At 43.2% G+C, this 19,292-nt stretch overlaps 1 protein-coding gene across 1 annotated transcript in view; it reads left to right on the forward strand.

Moving 5' to 3' along the window:
* Nucleotides 1-4,624: 4,624 nt before the first annotated feature.
* Nucleotides 4,625-19,292, forward strand: part of ANKRD31 (ankyrin repeat domain 31) — a 140,960-nt gene continuing 126,292 nt past the window's right edge. Inside the window, exons 1-2 of the mRNA XM_056112416.1 lie at nucleotides 4,625-4,728; nucleotides 11,469-11,542. Coding sequence (XP_055968391.1) covers nucleotides 4,625-4,728; nucleotides 11,469-11,542 — 178 coding nt within the window. The remainder of the gene's footprint in view (nucleotides 4,729-11,468; nucleotides 11,543-19,292) is intronic.

A 19,292-nucleotide genomic window follows, 5' to 3' on the forward strand; every position in this document is an offset into this window, starting at 1 on the left:
TTTTATGGGCTTTAGCGATAGCACAGTGGGTAGGGACTTTGCCTTGCATGCAGCCAACCCGGGTTCAATTCTTCCACCCCTCTCAGAGAGCTCAGCAAGCTACCAAGAGTATCCCTCCTGCATGGCAGAGCCTGACAAGCTTCCCATGGCATATTCAATATGCCAAAAACAGTAACAAGTCTCACAATGGAGACGTTACTGGAGCCCGCTGGAGCAAATCAATGAATAACGGGAGGACAGTGCTATAGTGCTGCATTATATATAGTTCACAAATATTTCTCTTCTCAAAGTTTTCTGCTTTACTCATTTTGTATTGTTTATTTAAAGAATCAACTACTTGAATTCTCCCTCTTTTCTGATATCCTGTTTAATCTAAAACTATTCCTATTTCTTCTTTTTTTTTTATTCCATTCCTGGAATGGGAAGGAATGGGAGTGAAGATAGATGGTCGGCAACTACACCACCTCCGCTTTGCTGATGATATTGTTTTAATAACACCAAACATCAGCCAAGCGGCACAAATGCTGGCCGACTTTGACCGTGAGTGTGGAAAGGTAGGACTACAGCTGAATCTTACGAAGACAATGTTTATGAGAAACAGCCTTGTTCCTGACGCCCCATTCGCTCTCAATGGAACGACCATCTCTGAATGCAACAGCTATGTGTACCTAGGTCGAGAGGTCAACATGACAAATGACCTGGCACCCGAGCTGCGCAGGAGGAAGAGAGCGGCTTGGAACGCCTTCAAGAACGTCGAAGAAATAGCTAAGAGGACGAAGAACCTCCGGCTCCGGGCACATCTCTTTGATTCCACTGTTCTTCCTGCATTAACATATGCCTCAGAGACCTGGGCCCTACGCAAACAAGATGAGAACGCTATTCAGGTCTCCCAAAGAAGAATAGAAAGAGCTATGCTTGGAATATCACGTTTCACTCAAATGAGAGAACGAATCCGGAGTTCTGACATCCGTCGACGATCAAGGATCAGGGATGCTGTCTCATTTGCCAAGGTGTCGAAAATCAGATGGGCTGGTCACGTAATGAGATTTAAAGACGACCGTTGGACTAGAGCTGTTACTGATTGGACTCCACGGGATGTCAAAAGACCGCGTGGCCGCCCACCTACCAGATGGTCAGACTTCTTCGTCATGATCATGAACGATCGGTTTGAGGCCCTTCATGTTCCCGGAGCGAACAGATGCCATTGGGCTACACTAGCACGCGACAGGGACAAATGGAGATGTTACTGGCGCCCGCTCGAGCAAATCGACGACTAACGGGAAGTTAAGTGAATAAGTGATTCCTATTTCTTCTTTTTTTTATTCCATGGTATTTGATTGCTGGGGAAAAAAACCCTTCCCATTTGTCCAATAGAATCTCTCATATTCTAGATTTGATTAAATTTACCTTCGTAGTGTCAAATACCTCTCTATTCCTCTCATAGAAGTAACTGGTAGTTAGATCTAGGGTCTTGGTTAGAAGCTGCCATTTATTCCTACTCTTTTATGTCATGCCTAACATATCTGGTTGTCTCACTTTTAGTGATGTTAGGTCAACTTAAGTATTCCAAGTCTGATATCCACTAGAAAATTTCCTGAAAACGCTTCAACAATCCTAAACATGACAGATGAAGATAGACATGTGAAAGAATGGAGGTCTACTAGGTACATTAAAAAAAAAAACCAACTGTTGATGGCCTTTGCCTACATTTGCTATTTTATTGGTTGCAAAATGGTGATTTTCTAATTTTATGTTTGCATTTGTTAATTATATTTTTTCCTTTTCTCTCTTCCTTTCAACCAGCTGTCTTCTCCCTCCTTTCTGCCTTCTCACTCTTTTTAAGTCTCTTTCCTCCACCTGCTCTTATTTTTGATCCAATTCACTGAGACACAGGAGTCATACACATACAAAGCATGCTCAATCAGTATGCTACATCCCTGACCCAAAGATCTGTCTATGAAACTTTTCCTCATCTACTCATTATACTGAAATAGATTGTGTAACAGAAGCAGAAAAAAATGCTTTATTTTTCCTGTATATTAATTCTAGAATAAAATTTAAAATAAATTTGAGAATAAAACACCTACCAACCTTCAAGAGTTGTCAACTTTTATTTTTAATGAAGTATTGAAAACTTTTAAATTTAACAAATTAAAAAAATCTGTCATATTTCCTTTCAACATTGACTATCTGAATCCTGTCATACCTGAATCTCAGATCATGAATTTTCATGACTCAGCTCCTTTTATCTGCTTAAAAGTTTGAATTGCATATTTTGTTACTTAAAACCTAGATTCCTAACATAGACCTGTCCATTTTCCCACTTCTGTCTTGCATGGAAACTTTGAATTTCATTTTAAAAAACCTTAAAATTATTTCATATCATCTCCTTCCTTCTTCCTTCCTCCCTCCCTCCCTTCCTTCCTTCCTTTCTTTTTCTTTCTTTTGTTCTTTCTCTTTCTCTTTCTTTTCCCTAGCTGCTTACTCCTAGCAGAGTTTGGGGGATCATTTGGGGTGCCAGGGACGGAACTGGGGTCAAACATGTACAAAGCAAGTACCTTTTCAGTTTCATTATCTTTCTATCCTTCCTGCTACATTTTTAAATGTTTTAAGTGTTGGCCACTGTCAGAAGGAGAAGAACAACAGCAATGGAAGTTGCGAAACAACTATTTTCCACCACTGAGTAAAGCACTTTAAAGCAGAACTTGAATTTCAGCCTCAGAAGTTGTCTATACTTAGCATAACTTCCTAGATATCTGTAGCAAATTTGATTACTAGTGGAAAGTCACCTTAGTAAGGCATTTAGATCTACCTACTAGGCTTTTCCTACATATCCTTCAAAGCTGGCAAGCACTTTTTTGCTAGGGGAGTACACTGGAAGTGCTGCAAGTCACTACTACCTCTGTGCTTGCTCCCACCAGGGGCTGTGAGGTCAGGCAGTGCAAGGTTTCTAACTGGGGTCCACTGCATGCAAGGACAAGCACCTTAACCCTTGTACCATTTTTCTGGCCACAGTCTTACACTTGTAAGAAGTGAAAACAGCCTGATAAGGGAGTGGGTGAGCAGGAGACTGGATAGGAATTTTAAAACTGGTTTAAAGGTGAAGGATGTAGGTGGAGACGCAGAGGTCTGGGTCTTTGCATATTTACTACTGCTCTCCCTAACTCGCAGAGTGGAGGTATACTAAAATAAATTTAAAAGACAAACACTAAGCAGTATATGACAAACTATAAACAGCAGTGACTTAAATCTGATCTGAATAGTAAAACAATAGCAAACCTGACCAAGTAGTGAAGAGAACAAAGAAAAGGGGAGTCAGATAGTCCTCATTTTTTTCGCTTATTCAACAAATGTTGAAAGTCCACTCTGAGCTATTGATGCTGCAGAGATGAATACTAAAGAGAATCCCAAACATTTACTGAAGAGAAGGGGCTCTCTCAGAAGATAGAAGCTCACTTGGCTGTTTTGAAATAGTTTGATTCAACAACTTATAGATAGAAAAATACAGAAATATCTAGTATTGTATCAAAACTAATTGGCTACTTTAGGAGGTGACTGAAGTATCACTATTGTTCTAAAAACAAAGGGGGGGAGGGAATAAAGCATTCAGGGATCAGAGAGTAGTACAGGAGTGAGGCCTTATGATGGATTCTATTCAGTTTCCTGCACTATATGATGCCTCAAACAACACTGATGTGGTCCTGAGATCCCCCGAGACCACCCTGGTGGTCCCCTACCCTGCAAGGCACAGGCAGCAACCCATCCTCAGATGCTGGCATTAAGCCTTCGGCAGGCGGTCTGAGCGCCCTGAGCATCACTCGGGAGGTCCAACATCAGTAAGAAACTTATCCTGCCTTTCCTACACAAACTGTGTTTTAGGGTGACCAGACGAGAGAAAAATAAAAATAGAAAAGGCATCACCTAGAATGGCTCACCATCTGAATTCTGGGTATCAACAGATCTCATTTGCCTATATGCAGCGAGGAGAGCCTGATCACCGCCAGCCAGTACTCCTGGGCGGGGAGTCCCATGGTCACGCCTGGCTTCACAGCGCTAAGACAGAGGCGCCCCCAAGACTGGGTTTCGCGGGACAGTACGAGGCGAGGGTCGCACAAGCCTAAAGGGCCTTGCAAGTGGCTCCAGGTTCTTTCCTGTCAGTGTCACTGAGAGGCCACAGCGGTGCAACCCAAACCACATTAGGGTTCCTGGTGGCCACTTCCACGCCCCTCCCCCTTCCCTCACCTCCCCCGCCCTCCGTCTGGCAAGCAGAGAAGCTGGTGTCACACGCTGCTGGTGCCCCTTCTGGGGGCGGGGCCAGTCTCAAGCCACTTCCGGGGCGGGGCCAGCTCCACGTGGCGCGCGTGCGCCCGGGGTCCCCCTGCTGGCGGCGTGGGGCGAGTCGCTGCCACGTCGGCGACGGCAGCAGCGACGACGACGAGGACGACGGGGAGCCCTCACGGAAGCTGCCTGAGCCCAGCTGTGACGGCGAGTCCAGCTGTTTTGACCCCCGTGCCGTCCCAGGCCGTCGACGGTGTTGCTTTCCTCGCGCCCGGCCCGAGAAGCCGGGGCTGAGGAGCGGCTTCAGGAAGGCTGAGAAGGGCCCGACGGGGCGGCGGCGGCCAAGATGGAGGGCGGCGACCAGGCCTCCGACTGGGACAGCGACGAGACGGTGATTGAAGGTTCGGTGACGGAGAGCGACCTGGAGGACGAGGAGCTGCCCTGGCGAAGGTAAACCGCGCGCGGCCGGGGGGCACCGTGGGGGGGGGCGTCGAACCAAGCAGGTCACCGTGGCCCCCGACGGCCCCCCCCCCCCCGCCGCCGCTTTTGGGAATCTTGAGTGGAGTCGCGGGGGTGTGGGGTCGCGGAAGGGAGGCCCCGCGTCCCCCCCGGGCCGCGCCCGCCCCGGCTTAGCCCTGGGCCCCATGTGCCCTCTCCCCAGCCGACGCCCGCCTGCCCGCCGCTCCCCGACGTGGGGACGTGGGGCCCGACCCCGGCGCTTCTGGTGTCCCGCCGGACTCAGAGCTTCTGGTCGTGGTGGCCCCAAAACAACAACATCAGCAACAAAATGCACGCGCATGCGCGCACACACACACGCACACACACACACACACACACACACACAAAAGCACACACACACACAAAAGCACCTTTTGGGGCTCACACACACACACAAGCACACACACACACACACACACACACACAAAAGCACCTTTTGGGACTGGAGAGATAATTCAACGGTAGAGCGTTTGCCCTGCATACCGCCGAGCCAGGTTCCATCCTCAGCATCCCATGGGGTCCCCCAAGACTGCCAGGAGTGATGCCACACACACACACACACACACAAGCACATTTTGGGGCTGGAGAGATAATTCAACGGTAGGGCGTTTGCCCTGCATGCCACCGAGCCAGGTTCCATCCTCAGCATCCCATGGGGTCCCCCAAGATTGCCAGGAGTGATGCCACACACACACACACACACACAAGCACATTTTGGGGCTGGAGAGATAATTCAACGGTAGGGCGTTTGCCCTGCATGCCACCGAGCCAGGTTCCATCCTCAGCATCCCATGGGGTCCCCCAAGATTGCCAGGAGTGATGCCACACACACACACACACACACACACAAGCACATTTTGGGGCTGGAGAGATAATTCAACGGTAGGGCGTTTGCCCTGCATGTCGCTGAGCCAGGTTCCATCCTCAGCATCCCATGGGGTTCCCCCAAGGCTTCCAGGAGTGATGCCACACACACACACACACACGCACACACACAAGCACGTTTTGGGACTGGAGAGATAATTCAACGGTAGGGCGTTTGCCCTGCATGCCGCCGAGCCAGGTTCCATCCTCAGCATCCCATGGGGTCCCCCAAGATTGCCAGGAGTGATGCCACACACACACACACACACACACAAGCACATTTTGGGGCTGGAGAGATAATTCAACGGTAGGGCGTTTGCCCTGCATGCCACCGAGCCAGGTTCCATCCTCAGCATCCCATGGGGTCCCCCAAGATTGCCAGGAGTGATGCCACACACACACACACACACACACACAAGCACATTTTGGGGCTGGAGAGATAATTCAACGGTAGGGCGTTTGCCCTGCATGTCGCTGAGCCAGGTTCCATCCTCAGCATCCCATGGGGTTCCCCCAAGGCTTCCAGGAGTGATGCCACACACACACACACACACGCACACACACAAGCACGTTTTGGGACTGGAGAGATAATTCAACGGTAGGGCGTTTGCCCTGCATGCCGCTGAGCCAGGTTCCATCCTCAGCATCCCATGGGGTCCCCCAAGACTGCCAGGAGTGATGCCTTAGTATCCGGGTGTGGCCCCCAAACTAACAAGCAAACAAAAAACCCCAACAACAAAACCCCACGAAAACACCGTATTTTGTAGTCTGGGAATTTGCTGTAAATCTGCACAAAGTCTCAAAGATTATTTTATATATATATATATATATATATATACACACACACACATATATATATATATATATATACATACAGGTTTTCCCCTTCCCTCTCCCCATTTTGTTTCAAGCAACTCTTATCTCAAGTCCAGGAGGTGGTAGTGGGAGTTTTGCTCAGGGGTCCGGGGGGCGGAATATGTGATGAGGAGATTGGTGACAACCAAACTGAAGCTAGGATGATTTTTTTTTGAAAAAATGAGGGGCCACACCCTGTGGGGCTTAGGGGGCACTCGGCTCTCTGTTCCAGGCGACTCATACTGGGCCTCCTGCATACAAAACACATGTTAAGCTCACAGAGCTGTACTTCTCTGGCTCGAACTAGAATACCGTCATAAAAATAAAATTTTAAAAGAGGATTATTTAGTTCTTGGCCGGGAGGCCGCAACTAGTACAGTTGATGTTTGATGTTTGCCTTGCCGCTGCTGACCCGGGTTCCATCTCCTACATCCTGTATGGTCCCCTGAGCAGCGTCAGGAGTGATTCCTGAGTGCAGAGCCAGGAGTAACCTCTGAGCAACACCAGGTGTGTTCCCTTCTCCCAGTACCCCCCCCCCCCCCAAAAAAAAGCTCTTCTGGTGGAGGAAGTGCCTCCTCACTAGGCAAGTGAGGAGACTCAGTTTTGGTACCCTGAACATTTCCAGGAGCCAATCTAAGGATGGGGTGGGAGTAGCCCCTTAGTACTGCTGAACATAGATCCAAAGAACAGTAACAGATAAGGACTGGAGATATAGTAAGGGATTATTAAGAAACCGCCCTTGTGGGGTCAGAGTGATAGTACAGAGAGTGGGGTCGTTTGCCTTGCACATAGAGGACCTAGGTTCAATCCCTTGTATCCCATATGCTCCCCAAGTCTGTCTGCCAGGAGTGATCTCTAAATGCAGCAGAGTCAGGATTAAACCCTGAGTGCCACCGGGTGTGACGACCAAACAAAAACAAAACCCAAGGAGCTTTTCCTGCACACAGCTGACCTGAACCTAATCCCTGGCAGCCCATATAATTCCCTGGCATCACCAGGAGTGATCCCTGAGTTAAGAGCCAGGAGTAAACCAAGCACTGTTTTAGTGTATATCTAAAACCCAAGAAATAAATATGTTCCCCCCCCCCCAACAAATCTTGAACTTCTCTAGTTACCTCTATCTTACTAGATTCAGGCAAAAAAGATTAAAGTGAGGACACTGTTTATGAATAAGTCGAAAAGTCACGGATGTTTTTAATAAAATGTGGACTGAACAGGGGGTGGAAGTATGCCTAGAACTTGGGAAGTCAGGGGACCCCAGCCTTGGTAGTCATTAGAGATGATTTTAATATTTTTGTAGAATTAAGTTTTAATTGATTTTATTATTTGTTGGGCTGTAGCGATAGCACAGCGGATAGGGCATTTTCCTTGCACGCGGCCGACCCGGATTCGATTCCTCCTTCCCTTTCGGAGAGCCCAGCAAGCTATCTTATCCACAGGGCAAAGCCTGGCAAGCTTTCGTGATGTGTACGATATGCCAAAAACAGTAACAACAAGTCTCACAATGGAGATGTTACTGGTGCTTGCTCTAGCAAATTGATGAACAATGGGAGGACAGTGCTACAGTGCTATAAAGTGCTAGTTTGTTAACAATACTGCATAGCATTCCAACAGACTAGTGTCACACCACTGTGTCTGTAGTATTCGTAGCACAAATTACCAGAACTTCAGTGTAATTCTGCTATCAAAATCGTCACTCTACCCACACCCAACCTCTTCACCCCTTTTCTCTGGAGTTTCATTGAACCTAGGTGTCAGTTTTATTAGTTATTGTCAGTTTATTTGCTTTATTTTCATTTTCCTCTTATGAGTAAAACCAGCTAGTATTCTCTTTTACTTCTTTATTAAATTTAGCTTCATCATCTGCAGTCTACCTATTTTTTCCTGAATGTATAAGGTCACTTCTTTGTAACAGCAGAGTAATACTCCATTGAATGTATTGCATCCTCTTTGAAGGAATTTAGATTGAGCCAATGTTTTAGCTATTATAAAAATATTACTTTGACATAGATGTCTTAAGTGTTTTTTTGAATTAGTATTTATTTGCATTTCTGTCCTTTGTATAAATACCTCAAAGTGGTAAACTGGATCATAGGACATTCCCCCCCCCCCTTTTTTTTTGATGCCGAAATAGAACTCAGGACCTTATACAAGCAAGGCAAGTGTTCGACCACTGAGTTGTAACCTTGTCACATTTAAAAAAATTTCTTTTTAATTGAATCGCCATGAGAGAGTATTACAAAGCTGTTCACGATTGGGTTTCAGTCATACAATGCTCCAACACCTATCCCTCCACCACTGTACATTTCCCAGCACCAATATCCCATTTCCCTCCCAAATCTCTTTACCCTAACATGGCATGCATACCTCTTGCTCTCAATCTTTCTTTCCTTTTGGGCATTGTGGTTTGGAATACAGTTACTTAAAGGTTATCGTGTACATCCCTTTACCTACTTTCAATACTCGGTTCTTCTCTAGAGTGATCATTTCCAACTATTGTCATACTGGACGCTCCTCTATCTTAGCTACCCTTCCCCCCTCCCCCCCCCCCCCCGCTGCCCCAGCACACTTGTGGTAATTTCCAACCATTGGACAGTCCTCCTAGCCCCTGTTTTCTCTGGCCTTGGATATTAGTGTCATACTATTTTTTTATATCCCCCAAATGAATGCAGTCATTCTGTATCTGTCCCTCTCCTGACTCATTTCTCTCTGCTTGATACTTTCCAAGTCCATCCATTTATAGGCAGATTTCATGACTTCGTTTTTCCTAACAGCTGTCTAGTATTCCATTGTGTAGATGTACTATACTTTCTTTTTCCAGTCTTCTGTTATTGGGCACTAGGATTGTTTTGGTCACATTTTTTTTAAGGACCCCCCATTCTGTTTTTCAAAGAGTCTTTAGCAATTTACATACCCACCAACAGTACATCAGATTTCTGTTTCTCCACATCATTGCCAATCTTTGTTTACAATCTGTTTATAGGCTATTCTCACCCTGCAAGCGGTTATATATTTGTGATTTTCATGTGTGTTTCCCAGACAACAAATGATGATGGTTTTTTTTTTCTGTCTATGACCATCTGTAAATATTTCTTGGAAAAGTATCTGTTCTCTGTCCTTTTTTAGGATTGGGCTGCTGGCATTTTTGGTTAGTTAGTGTGAGTTCTTTATGTATTTTGGATATTAGGAGGTTGACTTTGAATAAAGCTTGGAAATGAGTTAGGAACTAGCCAAATGAATCAAATAATTTATTCACTTGGTCATGTGATGGTCTAAGCCTTTTCAAATTTTAAAGCACTTATAAATCATTCCAAAATCTCCATAAAATGTGTTTAGTTTCTGGAGTTGTGGAGCAGGATCTGAGATTCTGCATGTCTCACAGGCTTCCAAGATATAGCTGGTTGTGTTAGAGCAGGGGTACTCTCTGCAGAGCACTATGGGCCGAAGTGATGTTATACATTTTCTGTCTTTTAGATCCCTAATTTAATTTTTAATTTTTTTCTCTTATCTCTTCATATTGCAACATTTCTTTTGTTCTTCATGTTTTCTTTGCGCTATCATCCTTGTTTATCATTGATCCTATCTGGGGAATTTTACATTAATAATATTAATAATTTTCTTTTTTTCTTTGCTGTGAAAGTCAGTTTTTAAATCCATTTGATTAAACTATTTGATAACCTTTCTCACACAAGTGACTGCAATGACCGTTTTAAAACTTAGTCTTAAAATTACAACGTCTGAGTCATGTAAGGTAGTTGACATTTGTCCATTTTTTTCCCTCTCAACAGTTATTTTTTTCATGTTGATAAATTGTGGGCTATATATTATATATTTCATATATAATGTTTTAGATTTTTAATCCTATTAAAATCCAGATGGTTTTTTATTTTTGATTGCTTCGACAGTCAGTCTGATTAGATCTCTGCCTGCACATTTCTTTTTATTTCTTTCTGATAGTGACACAATTTTTGTTTTAATCAGTTTATAAAAAGAAAAAGTGATTCTTTTTTTCCCCTTTAATGTGCCCCAAGTATGAAGTAGCTTAGGCCACCAAAGTAGGATGAACAAAGGACCATCTGTTTTGCCCCTGACTAATAAAGAGCTATACCACCAATGTGTTGTCTCTTTGACCATTGCCATGGGTAATGACTGCCCATTCTTTTCTTTTCTTTTCTTTTCTTTTCTTTTCTTTTCTTTTCTTTTCTTTTCTTTTCTTTTCTTTTCCCTCCCTCCCTCCCTCCTTCCCTCCCTTCCTTCCTTCCTTCCTTCCTTCCTTTTTTTCTTTCTCAAACCCAGTGGTTCTCAGGGCTTACTTCTGGCTCTGTGCATCTAGCTCTGTGCTCAGGGATCACTCCTAATGGTTCTCAGGGGAACCATGTTGGGTATCTAAGATTGAACCCAGCTTGGCCACATGCAAGGCAAGCACCCTACCTGGTGTGCTATTGCTCCAGGCCTCCCCTTTTTTATTGGTTTTGGATTTTTTAATTTTCACTAAGTTTTTAAGTAAAAGGTACCTTTCTATAATCATTTTTTTCTTTTGTTCTATTTTGGGACCGTACCTGGCTGTGTTTAGGGTTTATTCCTGGCTCTGCGCTCAGAATCACTCTTGGCAGGATCAGGGGGCCATATGGAGTGCCAGGAATCAAACCTGGGTTAGTCATGTGTGAGGAAAGTGCCCCCCCTTCTGTACTATTTCTCTGGTATGAAATAATTAAAATTAATATTAATTGTGATATTACTAAGGTCACAGTCACGGTCTTCCCGTTGTTCATTGATTTGCTTGAGTGGGCCCAGTAATGTCTCCATCGTGAGACTTGTTGTTACTGTGTTTGGCATATTGAATACGTCACGGGTAGCTTGCCAGGCTTTGCCGTGCGATATATTACTAAGAATTTAATAAATTTGGGTATGATAAAGGATTATAATGTTTTGTTGAGAAAACATAACAATCTGTATATGTTGGTATTTGAAAGGTTGCTCTTTGATCAAGACACATCTCTTAGATCTGCGTACAATTTCCATCCTGAAATAAATACAACATGGAAAGGTGAGAAATTATTCTTTTTACTAAGTTGTCCCTTAAATTTCCTAATTATTACTCTGTTAATTTCTCCTTTTCTACTTTTTTACTGTTACCTAATTATGCAGTTTGTTTATAGTAGACATTTGTAATAAATTCTAAGGTTTGTTAATGTTATGGTCTGCTACTATAAGGATGGTAAGAGCAATTGTAACTTACACTTTTTTTGTTTTATTTATTTTTGGGGGTGATCATACCAGACATTGTGTGGGAGATACTCCTGGCTCTGTGCTTGGGCAGTTTACTCTTTTGATCCTCTAAGGACAATGCAGTGCCAGGGTTGGAAACTGAACCTTTCTTCACTCAACCTTTGAGCTTTCTCTTAGGCCTGATTTTAATATTTGGAAGATGTTTACAATTTCTAGAAAGTACTAGAGAGGTATGGATGTGGTATCTGTACTGTTCTCAAACCCTTCCATCTCTCAGTTCTCCAACTAGGATCTGCCTGCTTGTGAAAACAAATAGTCCCTTTTTAACAGCCAATCTGATTTTTTTTTTGGGTCTCACCCAGCGATGCTCAGGGGTTACTCCTGGCTCATGCACTCAGGAATCACTCCTGGAGGTGCTCAGGGGACCATATGGGATTCTGGGTATCGAACCTGTGTCGGCCATGTTGGCTGCATGCAGTGCAAATGCCCTACCCGCTGTGCTATCCCTCCAGCCCCCAATCTGATTCTTTCAGATTAAATTTAAGGTAAAAATATCTGTGTGTGGTGCCAGAAATATTATACAGGAGGTAAAGTGCTTGGTTTGCATGTGGTAACTCAATTTCAATCCTCAGCACTACATGCAGTCCCCTGAGCACCACCAGGAGTGATCCCTGAACACAGCCACAAGTAATCCTGGAGCACCACTGAGTGTGCCACTCCTCCACCACCAAAACAAAAATATCGGGGTGTGTGTGTGTGTGTGTGTGTGTGTGTGTGTGTGTGTGTGTGTCCATTATTATGTGTGAAGCCTTTCAATCTACCATATTCTCTATGTTCTGAGTTTACTTCTGGGTCACTTCAAAGGCTTCTAACAAATCTGTAGCTGATTGTTACAGTTGAAAAAGCAGTTCACAACATTTTTAAATGACAGGTTATTTCTTTTAAGAATTTCTTTACATAAGCTACTTTATATTTTGGAGGATACCTGGAAATATGTATAGAATACATTATAGAAATGTAGTCTCTAACATTATAGAAAATTTTTATATATTTTAATATTACAGAAAAATTATGGAAAATTTTCCCAAATAACAACAAAGACTTCTATCTTTCTTCCAGTTTACAAAGTCATTTTACTATACATCACCTGTCCTTCCAAGTCCTCACACAGATATGACACTGTGCCCTAGAATTACTTCTGATGGAAGTATAGATATCAGATCTCTGACATATTTTTCCCTCGATACATTTTTTCTTGATAGATTCAACTTAGACATATTATAGTCTTTGTCAAATGAAAAGTGCCTTTTAATTTTAATTTTTTAAAATATAGTAGTACTGCTATTTATTCAGCCACTGATTAGCTGATTTAATTGGGCATGAACTCCACCTTTTTTTTTATAGTTTTATTTATTTATTTATTTTTCGTCTCATATTTATTTATTGAATCACTGTGGGAAAAGTTACTAAGCTTTCAGGTTTAAGTCTCAGTCATACAATGATCAAACACCTTTCCCTTCACCAGTACTCACATTTCACCACCAAGAACCCCAATATACCCTCCTCCCACCCCACCCAATGCCTGTGAGGCAGGTGATTTCTACTTAACTCTTCTCTACATTGATTACATTCATCATTTTGACAAAAGATGCACCATTATTGTTTAGAATTTCCCCCCCAACAATCAGAATTGCTGAAAAGGCATTGTGAAATACTTCGTTTTCTATAGATGGTTATGAGAATCATATAATGTTGCGTGACTGCTATTGCGGCCACGCAATTTTGGATTTCTGCAAAGAGCCAGATAATTTAGAGATTGGTTTCTGTGTTTCTGGTGTTATGGCTGTGCTGGAGAGCCGCTCATGGGGGGTAACTCAGGACCTCGGTAGGGTGTGAAGGATGAGCTGGTACCGCCCCCCTTCCCATGAGACTGCAGTTGCCCTGTCACCGCCAGCTCATACCTGGCTTTCCTATAAGCTCTGAGGAGGCAGCCACCTTGCTGCTGGAGGGGGGGGGGGGGTAGTGAGAGGGGAGAGAAAGGCAGAAGGGAGCAACACCCTTTCCCTCCTGGGGAGGCATGGCGCCATAGTTTAACGCATGGTCCATCATTTACTTTTCTGCCGCAAGCTGCCGGGCTCTGGATTAAGTCCTTTTGCCTCTGGAGCCATGTCTGTGCTGGAGAACCGCTCGTGGGGGGCAACTCGTGACCTTGGTAGGGCATGAAGGATGAGCCGGTACAGCCCCCCTTCCCATGAGACTACAGTTGCCCCGTCACTGCCGGCTCATACCTGGCTTTTCAATAAGCTCTGAGGAGGCGGCCACCTTGCTTCGGGGCTGGGGGGTGGGTGGAGAAAGGCGGAAGGGAGCAACACCCTTTCCCTCCTGGGGAGGCATGGCGCCATAGTTTAACACATGGTTCATTCATTTTTCCGCCACAAGCTCCCGGGCTCTGGATTAAGTCCTTTTGCCTCTGGAGCCATGGCTGTGTATGCAATCCAGATGCATTTCTGCCAAAAGCTGCTGGGTTTCAAGATTTGTTTCTGAGTCTCTGGGATCATGGTCATTAATCAGCTTGATCAGGAGCCAGGGAGGCCGTTTGTAGGCAGCGACTCCAGGTCTTGCTGGGATGGAGAGGAAAGGGCTGGTTCCACCCCCATCTGGTGAGGCCCCGCATGTCTCATCACTGCAGGCCCAAACCTGACTGTCCTGTGGCCTCTGGAGGATGACGGTCACCAGGTTGCCAAGGGGAACAGGCCAAGGCACGAAACCTATTCCCACCTGGAGTGGCCCTGCCCCAGTAACCTACTGCAGGAACAGGACGCATTTCTGCCAAAAGCTTTTGGGTTCTGAGATTCATTTCTGAGCCTCTGGGATCATGGCTGTTAAGCAGTTCAATCAGGAACCAGAGAGGCCATGCCTTCAATTATATAGCTGAGCAGGAGGTGGTTTGTGGGTGTGTCTCCCGCATACCTAACTTTTGGCCATTTACTTTCTTGGTAAACTTTGCCCCAAGTTTTTGAGGTCTGGCCAAAGGTACAGCAGCAGTTTTGGGGTATCTGAAAGCCTGGTGGTGCCATCAAGCTGCTGATGCACTCGCCTCACAGGTACAGATTGACCTGCTGGCGGCACCATACCCCCTTAATTTTAATTTTTGTTTTTAGAGTACTACTTATTTTAATGTTGATATTTTTAGAATGCCTTTTGTGAATTGTACTGTGTACTAATCTCAGTTCATTATTGATTTATAAGAATATTTTATTATTAAACATAGTAAAGCATTTGTTTATACATATATTTTGCAGGTAATACTTATTGTCTAATTATCTTTGTCTTTAATTATTTTAAAATTTTTATTAAATAAAAATGGAATTTTTATTGGTATCATTATTTTGGAATTTCTGGGGCTTAGCTTCATACTTTTATGTGTGTAACTGTCACTGTTCCTTTAATTGTGTAAATGAGAGAACATAGGAGATTAGGGACTTGCTCAGTAGGACAGGGAGTAGGAGCCATATGAAGGAAAGAAGGTCAAAGGGGCCAAGGCTGGTTGGGACATGGCTGAAAACAGTGCTCTAAACTTTTGCTCTGTTCCTCTTGGGCCCTGCTTGCAGGGATTTTGGATTTTGTTGGTTTGTTTTTATATAGGTCATTCTTACTGATGGAACTGATACCTCCTCATAGTTTTGAGTTGTGGTTTTTTAATAATAGGTGATATTGATATTTTTCAGTGAGTCTGTTTACCATCTATATGTCTTCTTTAGAAAAGTGACTATTCTAGACTTTTGTCCATTATTTCTATTGGATTGCTAACTTTTTTGTTGTTGAGTTCTGAGGTCTTCATAATAAGTTTTGAATATCAGCTCTTGTCTAGTGTATGATGTGCAAATACTATTTCCCAATTGCTATATTTTCTTTTGGTTCTTGTGATAATGTCTTTGTTGAATAAGATCTTTTTAATCTGCCATCTTACTTTTGCATTTCCCCCCTTGCCATTGGAGTTGAGTATCCAAATACATCTCTGATATTGAGATCCTGGAGTGTAACACCTATGATTTTGTCTGTGTATTTTATGATTTGGGGTCAAAATTAAATAATCCATTTTAAGTAAAATGTGAGTATGCTATTAAATACTGATCAAGCAATTGTTTTTTTTTCTGCATGTAGCTTTCTTGTCTCCCCCCTCCCCCCCATTATTTGTTGTGTGGAGAGTCTCTTTTTATTTATTTTATCACAGATTAGATATCCTTGTATGTTTGTGTTTATTTCTGGACACTTTATTCTATTCCTGTTTTTTTTTTTGCTTTTTGGATCACACCTGGCGATGCACAGGGGTTCCTCCTGGCTCTGCACTCAGGAGTTACTCCTGGCGGTGCTCAGGGGACCATATGGGATGCTGGGAATCGAACTCGGGTCGGCCGCATGCAAGGCAAACGCCCTACCTGCTGTGCTATTGCTCCAGCCCCTATTCCTGTTTTTAATATGTGTTCCTTTTTTTTTTAACTTCAGTAAGGTAAAGGTAAAGGTAAAGGCCCTCCCGTTGATCGTCGATTTGCTCGAGCGGGCCCAGTAACGTCTCCATTGGAGACTTTGTTGTTACTGTGTCTGGCATATCGAATACTCTCGGTAGCTTGCCGGGCTCTCCGAGAGGGGCAGAGGAATCAAACTCGGGTCGGCCATGTTGGCCGCTTGTAAGGCGAACGCCCTACCCGCTGTTAATTACTGTAGCATTTTATTCTTCTGCTGACTTTTGTTCAGTTTGTTTCTCCTTTCCTACTCTCTTCAGGTATAAAGTTATGTAGTTTACTGATACTTTTATATAGTAATGTGGGCATGCATAGCAGTGAATTTCCCTCAATGCATACTTTTGCTGAATTTCATAGTGTCTAATGGTTCATCTCTTTGGTTTTGTTCTTCTCAAGGTTTTATTTCTCCTGTGAGATCTTAGGTGACTTAAAGTTATTCAGAAATATCTGCTTTGTCTCAACGTGTTTGATATTTTTCTGTTTTCTTTTAGTTGTTGATTTCTGCAAATCATTGTGATTTGAAAAGATGCTTCAGTCTTCACACACTTAGTAAAACTTCTTTGGAGTCTCAACACATGATCTGTTCTTAAGAATGTGCATTGGAATATAATGTGTATAATATCTTTTGGAATACAAGTATCTGTATTTCCTAAGTCCATCTCTTTGATTACTTAATGTCATTCATTTTTTTGTTAATTTTTTTTTCTAGATGGGCTATCTAGTGCTTTAGAGGTGTGGTGTATCCTGTATTGCTTTTAATGTATCCCTTGAGCTTTGCCCAGTGTTTTACATATTTGAAATTCCTTACTTGCATATATATTGATTAGTGATGGTTTTGTTTATGCATTTGACTTGTAGAGCCTTGTCTTTTTTTTTTTTTCTTTTGGTGCTTTCCATCTCATTTTTACAGTTGCTAGTAGAATTTTCCTGTTTCTGCATTTGAGTTTCTACAGGTGACTTGTTTTGATTTTCTGCAGGTGGCGCTGTGGCTTTAGTGATAGAATAATCTCTCTCTTTTTTTTTTTTTTTTTTCGGTCCCTGGTGAGGACATTCAATGAGTGCATTCTTGCTGTGTGTGATTAGGAAGGGAACAGCCCAGAAGAACTTCACCCTGCCCCTCTGCTCTGTAACCATGCCTATCTAGTCTTACTGCCTTCAGTCTTCCTCAGAGCCTGCCTCTGGGCTTCTCAGTCAAGCTATTTCCTGATGGAAAGAAGGAAGAACTCTCCCTGTCTCTCAGCATTTGCATAAAACACCTGGACTCAACCCCAGAGCACAAAACTGGGAGTAGTCCCTGTGGACCACTGGGTGTGGCCCCCAAACAAAATATGTGAATAAAATATGTGAATAAACTATGTCACTCAGGCCAAACAGTGGATGAGGCCTTTCTGTAAATGTAGTTGGTTTTTTCTTGTTCTTTTACTTTGTATTTAAAAATAATATGGCACAGCTGGTAGGGCGTTTGTCTTGCACTCAGCCAACATGGCCAACCTGAGTTCATTTCTCCGCCCCTCTCGGAGAGCCCGGCAAGCTACCGAAAAGTATCTCGCCCTGATGGCAAAGCCTGGCAAGCTACCCGTGAAGTATTCGATATGCCAAGCACAGTAACAAATCTCACAATGTTACTTGGCCCGCTCAAGCAAAATCGATGGATGGGAGGACAGTGACAGTGACAGAAATCTTAAGGGTTTTTTTTGTTTTGCTTTTGGGGCTACACCTAGAAATGCTCAGGTTTTACTCTGGCTCTGCAGTCAAATTATTCCCGGTGGTACTCAAGGGAACATATGGGATGTCAGGGATCAGTGATGGGTCAGCCTGTGCTAGGCAAGCGCCTACCCACTGTTCTATCACTGTGGCTCCCATAGAAATCTTAAGTTTAGTACAGGAAAATTTGTCCATGTTTAGAGGGTTTTCTTTTTAGTTTAGATATATTTTGCCTACCTTAAGACATAAAATATTTTGTTTTCCTGTTTTATGCTTATGTAGCTTTTACATTATATGTCAATCTTTAAAATATTTTTGCATATGAGAAGGTAGAGCTATTTAGATAGTTAACCAATGATCTCAGTATTATTGAATGACTCATATTGTTTCCACTGTATAAAATACCATTATCGTCATATATTAAATCCCAAGATACGTATCTTTTCACACAGTTTTTCATGAAATTAGTATTTGACTACTGTTCCATTACTGTATTTTTAGCTTTAGCTTTTAGTACATTTTAATATCTGGTATGGGAATTGTCCTGCTATACAGAATAGTTGGCTATATTCTTCCTAAGCATTTTTGGTGTAAGTGGCAAGCTTAGTGAGGTATGTGACATTCCCTGCACTGCAGGTTTACTGTCTTCTGTGTTTGGTAGGACTTGCTCTGAGCTGGGATAGGTTTCTAGGATTCTGATAGAAGTTCCTCTTTTTCTATGCTAACTAAAAAGTTTTTCAGCAGTGTTTGGTTTCCCTTTATTTTTAAAATTTTTATTTATGTATTGGTTTCCCTTTAATCTTTAACCATTTTCTGATCTGTAATGGACATTCCCTTTCTTCCCAATGCTGAAGTTTAAAGACTAGATTTTAAAAAATTGTAATTTTTTTTATGAGCTAGGAAGTAGGTGGGAAGTTAAAATAACAGGCTCCAATGAAATGCCCAGGTACTTGGGATTAGTGACAGCAAACTTCAGGCCTCATGGAAAGGGGATGGGTTGCTCCTTCCCATCTCCCTGCCCTTATGGGACTCTGGATGTCACACCCATGAACTGCCTCTGGTGACCATTTAAACTCATTAACAGCCATGATCCAGAGATGCGCAAAAGAATCTGGGAACCCAGCAGCTCACTGCAGAGATTTCTCCAGACTGTAATTATCTAAAATTTTAGATTTCTAGGAGTGCACAGCTGCTCTCGCAGCCATGCGACATCCTGTGTTATTCATAGCAGGCAATACAAATAAATTATCTAGCATCAGCCTATCTGATGGTTTGGGTGGTGGTGGGAAATTCAAAATAATGGTGGTGGGAAGGTGTGATGGTGGTGAGACTGGTGTTGAA

Source organism: Sorex fumeus, unplaced genomic scaffold (genome assembly GCF_029834395.1).
Source record: "Sorex fumeus unplaced genomic scaffold, SorFum_2.1 ptg000018l, whole genome shotgun sequence".
In the NCBI taxonomy this organism is placed as follows: domain Eukaryota; kingdom Metazoa; phylum Chordata; class Mammalia; order Eulipotyphla; family Soricidae; genus Sorex; species Sorex fumeus.